Source organism: Drosophila elegans, unplaced genomic scaffold, assembly GCF_018152505.1.
Source record: "Drosophila elegans isolate 14027-0461.03 unplaced genomic scaffold, ASM1815250v1 contig_183, whole genome shotgun sequence".
In the NCBI taxonomy this organism is placed as follows: domain Eukaryota; kingdom Metazoa; phylum Arthropoda; class Insecta; order Diptera; family Drosophilidae; genus Drosophila; species Drosophila elegans.
Genome location: NW_024545550.1, coordinates 494,938 through 508,298, shown reverse-complemented (window position 1 = coordinate 508,298; position 13,361 = coordinate 494,938). Strand labels below are relative to the sequence as shown.

The following is a 13,361-nucleotide window of genomic DNA, read 5'->3' as shown; positions in this document are numbered from 1 at the left end:
GTTGGCCCCGGGCAAGTGTGACCAGAACACAAGAAGTCAAAAACCTTTTAAATGTACAAAACAGCTGATTTATTGTTTATTTGGGGGTGGGTAAAAAACATTCAAAACATATAAATGCGTATTTATAGAAATACAGAGATTCTGTCTTTTAAAAATCACTGTTTAAAATAAGAAATAGTGGAGATTCTGGAATTTAATTTGGCGGCTTTTTACCGCCACAACGCTGGGCAAATTCTTCCGGGGTAAGGTCGGCTAAATGGTTAATTCCCATTTTCCAAGTCACTTCTCCCTTCTCGAACTTGCGATTGTGCTCATCAATCCGGGCCTTGGCCTTTGCATACAATTCCCGACGCAGCTGATCCTCCTCCGCTTCGTAGCTCTTGTCGAACTTGGACTATAGGGATAACGTTTGTTGGGATATCGCTTTATGGGCCAAGAAATTAAGGATCCTCACCTTGTACTCCACCCATTCTTCATCCGTAACCAGAGACATGTTGATACTTGTAATTTCGGTGGCAGACTAAATTTTGTTTCAATTCTGAGGTTTTATCACGGTTTCCAAATGACTCACAACATATAAACACAACAAAGAAACGATAATACAGCTGACCTGAGTTGCCATATCGCTGAAAAAGAAACACACACACATACAACAGTAAGGCACTGCTTTAATGAACAGTTGCAATGCAGTAAACGCTCTATTTTGATTTTTGACTATTGCAAATTTAATCCAATTCTTCAGATATCATGGCATAATATCGGATTTTACTGAAAATGTTTCCAGCAATTCTTTTGTTAACTTAATTTTGTAAATTTTAGAATGATATCGGAAAAAACGTTTACTACTTTACCAATTAAAACAACATTTTGTGAACAAAACCAAAATTAATATTTCCGTTTGTTTAACTATATAAATACTTGTTTTTTTTAACGTTTATTGTTCACTATTGAAATAGTCCAATAAATAATATAAATTACGGTCGACCCCTGATTAAATTTACCTTTTAATGATCAGATTTACCAACAGTATTAAAAAAAAATAACATTTGATTTTGAATTTTGTACAATTTTCAAGTTTTTATTTATTATGTGTTTGCTCCTTCGTGTGTGTCGTGTGTTTTTTTGTATAATACGAATTTAAATATATATATATTTATATGCATTTTCTTACACTCTAAAAGAATTTTACGAAAAAACTTTCCTCCTTTTCGTTAGCTTTTTTCCAAAAAGTTTTTTTGTTTTGTTATTTGCACAGAGTGAGAATATTGACAAATTTCTAAGGTTAATCTACGGACAAATTATACAGACTTTTTCGCTAGATGATGCAAAAAAGTTGCTAGAAATAAGCTTCTGTCGTTGCGCAAATAATCAGTTGAATTATACTTTATATAATTATCGTAAGTGTTTATTTTGATGTTTTCTTTTTTTTTTGTCTAAGGCTCAGCAATGCATGAAATACGTTGTATATAGAGTGAATTTGTGTGTGAGTGGGTGGGTTTTGGGCTGGAAAAGCAGAAACATTCGATTTATCTGGCTTTTATGATCGGGGTTTGAAGTTTAATATAGTTAATTTGAAATTTAAATGCGATTAAGTTGTGCCTTAAGATTTTACATGCTATGGCAGTCATATATAGTTAGTTGCAGTACTTGTTAATTTTATTTTTGAAACGGTCAAATGTGGGCAGCGATTTTAAAGCACATCTACTTACAAAAGAAATGCTGGAATTTGATTCTTGGGTATATTTTATGGGGTTTTCCACATTCTTCTCTGTGATTGTGTTTCTGCTTTCCCCTAATTAATCGCATTGATTTAATGCGTTGTGTTTTTTTGAATTTTCGTTTTCTTCATAATTTATTGGTTTTTATAAATATATATATGTATATGTATGTATAAACAGTTTTACGTACATAAAAATATATAATTATTTATATAAAAAACTAATACAATAGCTGCTTGTTGTATACATATTTATTATTCATTCGTTTGTGTGCAAAGTGTGGCTGCCCGGAATTTAAAACAAAACAAAAGAACACTAAAAACATAAAAAGCGAATTGACAGGAGACACACACACATGCAAAGAATATCAAATTGTGGTTGTTGTCATCGATCGATTTTATTGCATTTATAAAAAATATTGCATTTAAGTATTATGTGTACATACGCATGTACCACGCTTGTATGTGTGTCAAAAGACAACAAATCTGCCTTTGTTTTAAACAAATCCTTGCATTCTCCAGAGTAGCACACACAGCTGCCTGGGAATTTTGTCCCTTTTCTTCTGTTCATTTGTTGTGTTTACTATGTATTGTGTTTTTACGTAGTTTGTTTTTAAAAGCTAATACATTTAGAAGATTTTTGCATGCTACTTGTATAAGAACAAAGTGGCGTATCGGATATTCTCGTTATCATACAAATTGTGGGGATTGCGTTGCTGTTGGGTGGAGGGGGAGGGGGAGGGTGGTGGTGCCGTGGCCATTGTATTATTAATTAAAAATTAGAATTATATTATAATAGATATAAGCTGTGAATGCGAATTGGGGCGAGGGCGGATGCCTTCGGGGTATGATCCTCTTGGATCCTTGCATCTTAATCAATTTTAGCTGCTCATTTGTTGCTTATTTTTAGGCCTCTCTCTCTCTTTCTCTCTTACATAATGCTTCTTTTGCTGATCTGGCTACAGTTTACTTAATTTTTGTCGTAGTTTCATTGTCGTTAGTTGCCTCGTTTCCGGTTCCCGCTGATGGTGGGAGGGTGTGTCAAGATTTCTACTCCTTGCTAACTGATCCCGCGCTGCTCAGCTTTTAGGCTTAAGGCTTAGGCTTTAGCTTTAGCTTAGGCTTTAACTTAGGCCTCGGCCTTCTTCTTCTCCTTCTTCTTTTTCAAAAACGACGGTGTGCGCAGGCCCTTCTTCTTCTTCTTGTCTTTCTTGGGTGATCCGTCCGTGGAGACATCCTGGAACCGTAATAGAAATTTGCAGTGAGAATATCGGTTGCGCTTCGGTTAGTAAACATAATGGGGGTTAGCTAAATGCATGATGTTTTAAAAGCTGATTGTAAACGATGTAAAATGAGCCGCTGCATCGTTTACAACCAGCTCACCGCTTGCTTGTGAGGGCGAAAAGTGATCGTTGGCTGATCCTCCGATCTGATCAGATATACTTACCTCTTTACTGCTCTGGGAGAAGGTGCTCAAGTGTGCCTCCGAATGATCGCCATTTTGTACGTTTTCACCTGGGGTAAAGGAATCGAACAAACAAACAAAAAACACAATTAATAAAGTTTATTGTAGCTTAAAATGATTTGGGCTTCCTACAAATGTAACTCAGTGGACGCACACATAGTATTCGATATTATTTTCGTCATTACTTTCACCTTCTGAGACACGCACAAATTAGAATCTAACTAAACATGTAAATGTTTTAAATGTTTCGGATGATGAGGGCGTATTATTACATAAATGGATTTATTCAGGATTGGGAAATCAAACACAAGGACATGCAGCAGTGCGATTAACTAATATTAATAAGCAAGCATACACATGCACAAAACACAAAACATAAACAAATAAATGAAAATATGTTACCTGGACACAGAGTAAACTTATCTGAATTAATGACGGGCGCTTATGAACTCTTAAAGGCAGTTTCATAATGAAAACAATTTATATTGTATTTAATTTATAAAAATTTTAAACAAAAATGAAGATTCGACAAAGATTAAAATTAAAGTTAACAAATTCTTAGAGGATTTAACTGTTTTAGTTATTTAACATGTTGCATTTCCACTTGGTGCTTTAGTTACGCTCTTAACATTTCCATTAAGAGAACAAAGATGTATAAAATGCAGCTGCTACTTAGTTTACTATACATATTTAAGGTATTATGGTTATCTTTTCATTGTAGGTTATTTCGAAATAATGTAACAAGAGAAAAGTTTTAAGAAAATTCAGAAAACAAATTTAGGATTTTGCCAATCCATCGGCCAACTGTGAGATGCGAGCCCGGCACTCGTGAATGATGGCCTTGTTGTGCAGCATGTGCGCCTTCACCACGCTGTTCAGCAGTCGCTCCAGTTCCTTCTCCAGGCTGCAGAGTATATCGTTCAGCGGCTCACCCTCCGTTGGCAATTGTGGCGAGGTTGTTTCATCATGTTTGCTCGACACATCGGATGCGGCCATGGCCACAGCCACATAGCTATAGGTGTGACAAAGCTCCGGCGCCGAATTGCTGCGCTGCACCATGGAGGACGATGATGGCGGCGCCGGAGGAGGCGGCCTGGCCAGTGGTGCCCGCTGTGTCGCCTGCTGTTGGATCAAATCCGCCTGCCGCTGCTTATATGCAAGATGCTGCGAGATGTAGTGGATCTCCTCGTCGATCACCCTCTCCAGTTTGGCCCGAAACTCCTGCTCGTGCGTCTGCACCGTTTCCACGCACTCGGCATTGCGCAGCGACACATTGATCAAAATCTCAATGGTTGCCGGCGATTGTCTGGTCGTGGGCGTGGGCGGGCTGCTGCTCAGGGTCAACTTGACGTGTTTGCCCTGGGTGTAGGCCTCGGCCTCCTGGGTGGAGGAATCATTGCTGGTGGTTGGCAGCCGCGGACGACGGCCAGTCGAATCGCCCAGGCCACTGTCGCCAGGGCGACGGAAAATCATCTCCTCTTGCTCCGCCTCGGGACGCTCCCGATCGGCCTGTTCGCCGTCATTGGCATCCGCATCCTGGGGCAGATCATGATTGCTGGGCAAGAAGGTGTAGCTGCGATACAGACCGCTATCCTGTTCCCGCCTGCGTGGCGAAGAGATGCTTAGGGCATTCATCAGGGAGTCCAGCTCGTCTAGACTGTCATCCAAGCTGTGTCCACTGCTCGTCGTGGTCGCACTGTAGACCCGCTGTTTTCGTTTCGGCGGCGTTACTTCCAACTGAATGTGCTTCTCAGAGACAAAGGATTGAGATTGTGATTCGGATTGTGTGGGCTGCTGCTGCTGCTGCTGCCGAGCTGTGACCACATTAAGCAGCTTGCGGTTATCCAAACTCAATGCGGTGAGATCGATGAATGACACCACCTTTTCGCGATGCTCGGAAACTTTTTGCCAAATGGATTGGTGTTCCGGATGCAGCAGAATGGTTGGCGACGTCATCAGGGGACAATTGAAGCCAAAGTGGGAGATGGTGCGATAGGGAGTTAGGCCTGATCCTCCCGATCCGGATTGATTCCTCTCTTCAGTCAACGAAACTGATGCCACAACAGTTCGAATGGGCGTGCTGTTGACCACGCCCGATGCATTGCCCACAAATCCGGAAAAGCTTTCACCATCGTGGACTGGCGGATAGTAGTGCTTGCTGACGGGTTCGACCTTGTGGATGACATACACCTGCTGCTCAAATTGTCCCCTTTTTAGGTAATCGTAAATGTATTGCTCAGGTGCATATAGGAATGCATATTTTAGGGCCAGGTAAGTGAGAAGCGCTATAAACGATAATGGAATCAAAAGGCAGGAGGTTGTGCATTGTGATAAAATTGTAAGTACGATTCTGGGCACCAGTTGCATGTCCAAGTAATGTTCACGATCGACGGGATGTACGTACAGCTAACACAAAACATTGGGATGGGATAATTACTGCTAACACTTAATAGAATAAATTACTTTCCAACTGGAAAGATTACAATATAAATTATAAAACATTTATTTTCTCTTCCGTTTGAAATAATTAACCCTTAACCGTCAAAAGTTAGTACAAATTTACAAACTATATATTTTAAGTAGATCATCTACTGGCTTAAAGTAAAAGGTTACAAATATAATATATATTTCATTTTCTCTGTCCGTTCAACCACTTAACATTATAAAAGATGAGTTGTAAATCAATAAAGGCGAATAATATTACATTCAAAGGTAACAAATGAAATGTCAATGTTCATGGCAAACTGTGTTAAAATCACAAGCAAATATAACATGTAAACAAACAAAAATTCTTCAGTTCTTTTTTTCAAAGCTAAGGCTGCTATTGTTTTCTTCTTCAATCTGTTTCAGTAGATTCTTGACCTATTTCTGGTTTTAGAGCTTCCTCATCTTCCTCAAACGACTTGTCTAAGAAAGCATCAAATGACAAATTCGCTTGAAGTTTTGGCTCCGCCTCCCGCACAAACAACTCCGAACCATGCACAGTGCAAATTGTGTCCAAGATAACCACATCCTCATCTTCAGTGGAGGAATTTCGGTTGGTTTCCGCTCCGCCGCTCTGTCGATTTTTAGTCGCAGCCGCTTTTGAGGTCGTCGGCTCATCGTCATTAATCACCTGGATATGGTTATCCATATCCATATTCTCATCAGTGGCCTTAACCACCCGAATAAGTTTCTCACCGTCGTAATCACTGCTACTGTCATAATCATCGTTCGTTTTGGTCATTCTATTTAGCTCGTTAGCTGAGGAAAGGACATTTTCGGAACTGCTACTGTTGTTCTTTATCTTCTGTTCTGATGGAGATTCCCCTTCTTCGCGATGTTCACTCTCTATTGTGCTTATAGAAAGTTGTTGACGCTCTGATCCACCTTCTAGTCGTGTGAATTCTGCCAAAGATCCTGTATCTACAAGTGGGCTGGATACTTCCGGATCGGTTATATCCTGGGAATCCCTGTTCAATTCCATTTTGTTTTTCGGAGAGCACAAGACTTCTGTTTGATAGTTAGTTTTTATCGGAATATCCAAAGAAGTAGAAGTAGAGCTCTCTGGCAAAAAAGGTGTTTTAGTAAGTTTGACACATCCGGGATCCTCCTCCGTTGCCTCTGCGCTTGTCTGTAAAGATTCCGTCTCCTCTCGCGTGTTGTCGTTCGCACTGTAGTACATGGAGCTATTGGTGGCATTTGCTGGATCATGCACTGCCGGGGATTCCTTTGGACTTCCATTGTCCCGCTCCCCCTCCTGTTCCTCCTGACTTCCATCCATCTGAAAGGTGCTCGTTGATAGGTTATCCGATTCCCCACTTTCTTCGCCCCGCACAAAGAACGTGCTGCTGGAAAGAGTGCGATGTAGCGATAGAAAAGACGAGTTGAGATTGGGACTCTGCAAACGGTTGCCTCCACGTAGAGGCGGAAGAATAACCATGGGTTTGCGACGTTTGGCGAACGGCGAGGACAGGCCACCCCGAACGGAGTACAAAGCGTGTGCAGGAGTCGTCGTGTTGCCTCGCTTTTGACCAGAGGCTCGCCGAGGAGGCGTTGGCATGGACACCCACAGACGGGCGCCACTATCCCGCTGGCCACACTGAAATGCACACACCGACGAGGGACTCGAATTGGTTCTAGGACTTGTTAGTGGTGTGCTCCTGTGCTTTGTAACCGCACCGACGTTACTTCTTGGTCTGCTAGCATTGCGAATGTTCTCCTGAATAAAATTGCGCTTTCTGCGCGGACTGCTTCGGCACACAAAGGTTGTCGAGGATATGATCCGGTCCAGAGGAGTAGTCTCCTCTTCAGTTATAACCTGCTCCTCCTCATCGTTGTTCTCCTCGTCCCTTTGCCCATCCGCCGACCATGAACGCGACATGCGAGGCGTGGGTCGGGTAGTAAGGTGTGTGTGGGCCATCGAACTGCAGGGAGCACTGATATTATGGGCAGACAGAGAAGAGCCACTCGGTGTCAAAGTGGTCTCGGCTAGAGCCACTTTCGGCAGCGGTGTGCTTGGATTAGATGGATAGATGAGCGTGCGAGTGGAGAAGATCTCCTCGCTGACCAAGTCTTGCAGCTTCTTGGGCGTCATCTTGTTACGAATACTTTGATCAATTTTCCCAAAAATGGGCTCCCGCTCGTCAAGTCGGTCGTCCTCGATGCGCTGCAGTACCTCACGCTCTAGTGGAGTGAAAAACTGATTATCGGGATCGGGCTCAACGTTGGGGACTTCTGGGGTTTCGCCCGTAATCTCTTGGATCTCTGCCTCCACCTTAAGATCATTTTCATCTATGTCTTTCTCGTCATCAGGCTCCTTTTCTTTGTCAGTGGACTCCTCTGGTTCCGTTGAACTGGGAGTCACGGGCTTCTCGTCGTCGCGTTTCTCCTCCTGCTCCAAACCATGGACAATCTCCACTTCGCTGTGATTGCTGTTACTGGAGTCGATGGACCCAACAACTTCTGGTTCCTGTATGCACACAGTATCATCGGCGTTGGGAATGTTCTCCAAACTAATCGAGCGAAACAGATAACTACCTTCGACTGGATCTCTTTCAACAGGGGAACTGCTGGTAGTCACGGCTGAAGTATCGGTGGTGTCCAGTGCCTGTAGTTTCTTGGCGGTGACAACTAGCTTCTCTAGGTTTTCACCGGCTAGCGTGAGACTTTCCTCGAACTTCTGCAAAACTTTTGGGAGCTCATAGCTCGACTCTGTCAGGGTTTCATCTTGGCTATCTTTAGAGTGTTCATTATAGGCCTCGACATCTAACTCAGGATCTTTTGGATCGCCTTGCACCAACTCCAGATCCTGGTCCATCCAATCATGGGCTCTTATAGACTGCTCTTCTTGCTCATCTAGTGTCAAAATTTCAAGTGTTTGCTGCTCCTGCTGCATCTGTTCCTTGGCCCCAAAGTATTCAACGTGATCTTGCCACAGCTCCTGAAACTCAGACTTGCGACGCTGACGCTCTTCGCGAGTCATTAATTGGCGGTCGATCTGACCAGTTGGATAATGCTGCTTTACCTCCAAAGTAATGCGATGCTCGGTAAGCGGCTGTTGGACAAACTCATATGCATTGCTCACCATCATCTTGTCCTGCGGCTCCAACCAACGACCAAAGCTCCAAACTTCGGTAATATCTGCTTGTTCCGCATGGTAAATCCTTGGGGGAGCAACACTCGTGGCACTTGCTCCAGCACTTGAAGTTGCCGGCTCTACAATCAAACCCGTAACACTAATATCGCTGTTCATTAGACTTGGTGAATAATTCACATTCGTTGATTCTTCCGAGAAGTTGAACTTTTCGATTTGACTGAGAAAATTGGTGGTGGACGAGGAGACGGAGCACCCTTGTGTCTGGGTGCAGGCATTCCGTTGCATCCTCGGACGTTCTGGCAGCATTAACATATTTGCGAAATTATCGGATAACTCAGGAAGTGTTGTCAATTGACGTTGCTGCATGGGAGTGCTTCCATTACTGGTCAGCTGCTCCTCGGCGCAACTACTGGCGGCCTTCTGGAGCTCCGGCTTGAGACGCAGCAGCTTGTCGAAGCAAGCCTGACACAACTGATCGTAGCGTGGTGTGGCAAAGATCTCCTCGTAGCTGATGCCTCGCTGCATTGGACGATAGCCCAAGGCCGGCTGCTCCCGTTCCCGGGGAATATGCTTGTGCTCAGTGCGTGGTGGCTGGCGTGGTGAATTGAATCCGAAATGGGAACCGGTACGATAGGGTGTATGTTGGAGCACATTAGTCTGCCGCAGGGGGCGACGGGAGGCGTTGGAAGAACCCGTGGCGCTAGTTATAGTGCATGTACTCGAGGTGGTGGCATTCGAGTGTCCTGCTGCGCCACGATAGCAATTGGCCAAATAGCCCAGCTGTTCGCAATGGAGAGCACGCAGCAAAGCGGAGCACACCTGCGGTTGGACACACTGTCCCAAGGCAGCAGCAGTCGCATAAACATAGGAATATAACTGCTCCGACGGCAGAACAGGATCCTCGACCAGAGATGGAAACAAGTCGCGGCGGCATCTGCTGTTTACGGACAAGTTTCTATCCCGCCCTTGCCGCTGGTTCTCCTTGTCCTCTTCATCTATTTGAGATTCGTTATTGTTATGATCTCCTAGTCAACGCGATAGCAAGGTAGAAAGGAGGAAAAAGCCAAAAATGGTCAGTAAGTATTTGTCACAAGCTAGAGAAAAGTCCGGAGCCAGCATCTTGAACAGTGCGGCACTCGAAATACATACATAATGGCAATGCGTACTGAAATACATATCCATAAATCTGAAAAACAATCATTACAATCTTCCAATTGTAAAAGTCAGAGACCTAAGAGAATCACTAGCAAATGGTTTGGAATATTTAAATCATTATTTTGTACCTGAAAATGGAAACGTTCTATTAAATCCAGAAGCGGTTTGGATTTAAAATAAAATATCATTTTTCGCAGACCAATGGAATGAACTGTAAGCCGCAGTGAATTATTTCTAGAGTGATATTATCAACCATTAGTTTAAGTGCAACCGTTATTTGCCATGAATTTGTGGATTATATTGTGGGTTATATAATAAAATAATACGCCATTAACAACGAACTTCCAGGGGCTATTGGATTATATGGGGGTTATATAGTAAATATACACCGAATAACGAGTATTATATCGGAGATTATATACAGGTGGCGTTTAGCCTGAGTACATTGAAGGGCGCAAGAAGTAAGAAAGGGTAAGTAAGGGGTGTATTTCTTTCAATCGGGTCTTGTTTTCGTTACCTCGGCCAGTTGGCGGCTTGCGATTTGTGGCTGTGTGAGAGCGTTCGCCGTTTATAAAACTATTTGTGGCTAAAATAGTATTGAGAAATTAAATTATAAAAAATCATATTCAGCGTCAAATATCCGCAACTAATATGCTAAACAAATGTGAAACAGACGTAAATGTAAATGTGTGTCTTAAACTAGAAATACGTAGTGATGCATGTGTTTTAGAGTTTAGTATCGATTAAGCATGCTTGAAAAGTTTAGACAGGTATTAGTTTTCAACTAATGTAGCTGGCTAGGCAACTAAGGAAGCAATCAACAGAAAACAGCTGCAGTTAAAACTAAAAACATGTCAACACGGAGAAATCCCAACGAAAATCGGCTAACAGCGAATAAAGTAAATCAGCTAATAGCATTCGGCAATAATTAACATGACATGTTGAATGGGGTTTAGTGTGCAGGTGGTTTATGTTTATGTTTATGTTATACTGAACATTTTTTTCTATAAACTATTGGCTTGATTTTTTATTTTGATTGATTTTTTTTTTTTTGACTACACACTAAACCTTTGGGGCTGCACTCACCTCCAACTCAAAAAGGGGGTTCTTTTTAAACTGCTTATTATTTATTTGGTTTATTTTTGTGTTATAGAGCGCAGCAGCCGCAGAAGTAGTAGTAGAAAATGTAGGATGTAGTAGTAGTGGTAGTAGTAGTAGTAGTAGTAGTAGTAGAATTTTGTGTTCTGTTGAGAGCTTCGGTTGCTTCTTGTTGTTGGTTGCTGGTCTTTCGTTTTATTATACATTTCTGGTTTATTTTATAGTGAACCTACACACACACACTTCGCTTTTCAATGAATGCTAACTAAATAAGCTGCCAATTTACTTGGTTTTGGGCTTTCTTCCTATTTGAAACAATAGAAAGTGAAAATTTTGATTTACAACTTGCCAAATTCGGGAAATAAAAGAAGAATTTTAGAAACCAAGGAATAACTACAACTGCAGCCTTTCTACAATAATAAAATGTGTTTTGTTGTAGCAGTATTTGTTGCTGTACTGTCATGTGTGTTGTTGAAATTAAAAATCATTTGATACACGCCGTACAACAGTTGGTTCCTTGGAAGTATTGGATAAGGATGAATTGTATTGCACAATAATAAACTAATTTAAAATAACTGAATACAAAATTAAAACTGTGACATGACAATATAAAAAGGGAAATGATTAGCAAATAGAAAGTTTAACAATGTTGTAGTTTTTACAGAAATGAAGTTGTCACCGCATCAATTGCTACAAGTATTTTTTTGTTGACTACAATATGTAATTGTTGTGTTGTTATCAATTGAAATGTGTGTAGTTTTTTAAGTGTGTGTATTGGTAATTTTAGTACAGCAAATAAAATAAACGAAAAAAGGAAAAATAGTATAAAAAGAATGTTATTACTAAACGTTAGGAATCCAATTAAATGGGTTTACCAAAAATTCAACATAGGAAATAATACTACAAGGTAATTAAAATAAGTATAAATCTACTTAAAATACCTAATAAAAATAATAGAATATTCAAGACCTAAATAACCAATAAAATAATAATTCAGATATAAACAAAAACTAAGTAAACCAAAAAGAAAAATGCATCAAAAGGGATAACAATGGGGTAAAACAAAATAACAAAATAAATTTGGTCCACAGGATGACTGGGAAAAGACATAATTCTTGGACAAGTGTACTTGAAATGTTTTAGAGTGTGCGTGATTTAAATAATCTTAACCGTAGATATAAACATTGTAAAGTACACTGCGCAGCGCACAAATGGACTTACCATCGCTCAGCACGACTTCTGCCTGCCTTGGCACTGGCGCCTGTTGTGTTTGGATCTCAATGACCTGGTGCTCTAAAATCGAAGATGCATATTAGTTGCTGGCATTGCGAATAGTTTGTAAATAGTGGACATACCGGTCTCTGGTTCGCTTTGAGGGTATTTCTTTGTCCCCGCCTGCAGGACCGCCTCTGATTCCGAAAAATCTGTGTCAGTGTCTGCATAACGAAGTTAAACATGTTATAAAACATTTGATACAGATACATATGTTATTTTGCCGAGATGATAACTTACATTCGCCATGCACCGATTTCTTTTTGCGCTCCACCGTGCGCTTGTACTCGTTGAGTTCATCGTCCGTCACATTGTCGAATGGATTTTTGGCATACGGGGCCTTGTACACCGTGGCATTGTGCTGGAATCCACGCTGAATGATTCCCTTGGAAGCGGCACCCATCATGACGACATGGTCGCCGGCCTGCGAGACCGTTGCATCCTTGAGTCGGCTCGCCTCGTCCCATGTGACGCCCTCCAGAATATGCGACTGGGGTCCGGCCGAAATCTTATCCGCCCGACGATTGTCCTTGATCTGTTTTTTGGTAAATTGGTAAATGATTTCTTATGGGTTTAAGTGTATTAAATACTGACTAGTTGCTGGACTCGCTTGAACTCTCTCGGATTAGTTCCTGCAGGCACAAACTGGAGTGGATCTTCTATCCTCACTGGCGTTGAGTGGGTGGGAGAACCCTCAGCCACCCACTAAGTTTTTTTTAATTGTAAATTATGTTGAGGGAGGAGGTTGGGATCAATGCAAATAGAAAAGAAAGAGAAAGAAATTCGTTTTTAATGTGGGATACTCAGATTCTTACTCAAGATTCTTATTAAAATGAAAATTTCTTAAGAATAGACATTCTCATTCAACATGTTGAAAAAGTTTTAACACATTTGTTTACATTTGCTTTTATCTTAAAATTAGGGTTAGTTTTTAAACATTCCATTGCAAGCTGGTTCTTCTTCATAACTATTTATCAAGTTTTACCCACAGATATATTTGTCCCTCAGATATTATTTATATATGCAATGATCAAATAAACATAAATCAACTGAGAAATCAAGCATAAATGATTTTG

At 41.3% G+C, this 13,361-nt stretch overlaps 2 protein-coding genes across 11 annotated transcripts in view; both read right to left on the bottom strand.

Moving 5' to 3' along the window:
- Positions 1 to 45: 45 nt before the first annotated feature.
- LOC108147035 (protein CTLA-2-beta) lies at positions 46 to 588 on the bottom strand. Its single transcript, XM_017273294.2, has 2 exons — positions 455 to 588; positions 46 to 394 (listed from the first exon to the last, which is right to left on the bottom strand). The coding sequence occupies exons 1-2, from the start codon at positions 491 to 493 to the stop codon at positions 194 to 196; spliced, it is 240 nt and encodes a 79-aa protein (XP_017128783.1). The 5' UTR covers positions 494 to 588; the 3' UTR covers positions 46 to 193.
- A 462-nt stretch (positions 589 to 1,050) lies between these two features.
- The window catches only part of LOC108147041 (protein hu-li tai shao), a 28,668-nt gene continuing 16,357 nt past the window's right edge, over positions 1,051 to 13,361 (bottom strand). For 4 of the 10 annotated variants that reach the window (XM_017273303.1, XM_017273306.1, XM_017273305.2 and 1 more), the window contains exons 8-12: positions 12,880 to 12,990; positions 12,526 to 12,820; positions 12,369 to 12,449; positions 12,235 to 12,306; positions 3,746 to 5,467 (exon numbers count right to left, since the gene is read on the bottom strand). In XM_017273303.1, the coding sequence (XP_017128792.1) occupies positions 3,960 to 5,467; positions 12,235 to 12,306; positions 12,369 to 12,449; positions 12,526 to 12,820; positions 12,880 to 12,990 (2,067 nt within the window). In that variant the 3' untranslated portion in view covers positions 3,746 to 3,959. Of the gene's footprint in view, positions 2,961 to 3,164; positions 3,233 to 3,745; positions 5,468 to 5,492; positions 9,786 to 10,432; positions 10,502 to 11,656; positions 11,725 to 12,234; positions 12,307 to 12,368; positions 12,450 to 12,525; positions 12,821 to 12,879; positions 12,991 to 13,361 lie in introns of those variants that run through there. The other 6 variants (XM_041707613.1, XM_041707614.1, XM_041707615.1 and 3 more) reach the window with 6 other exon arrangements.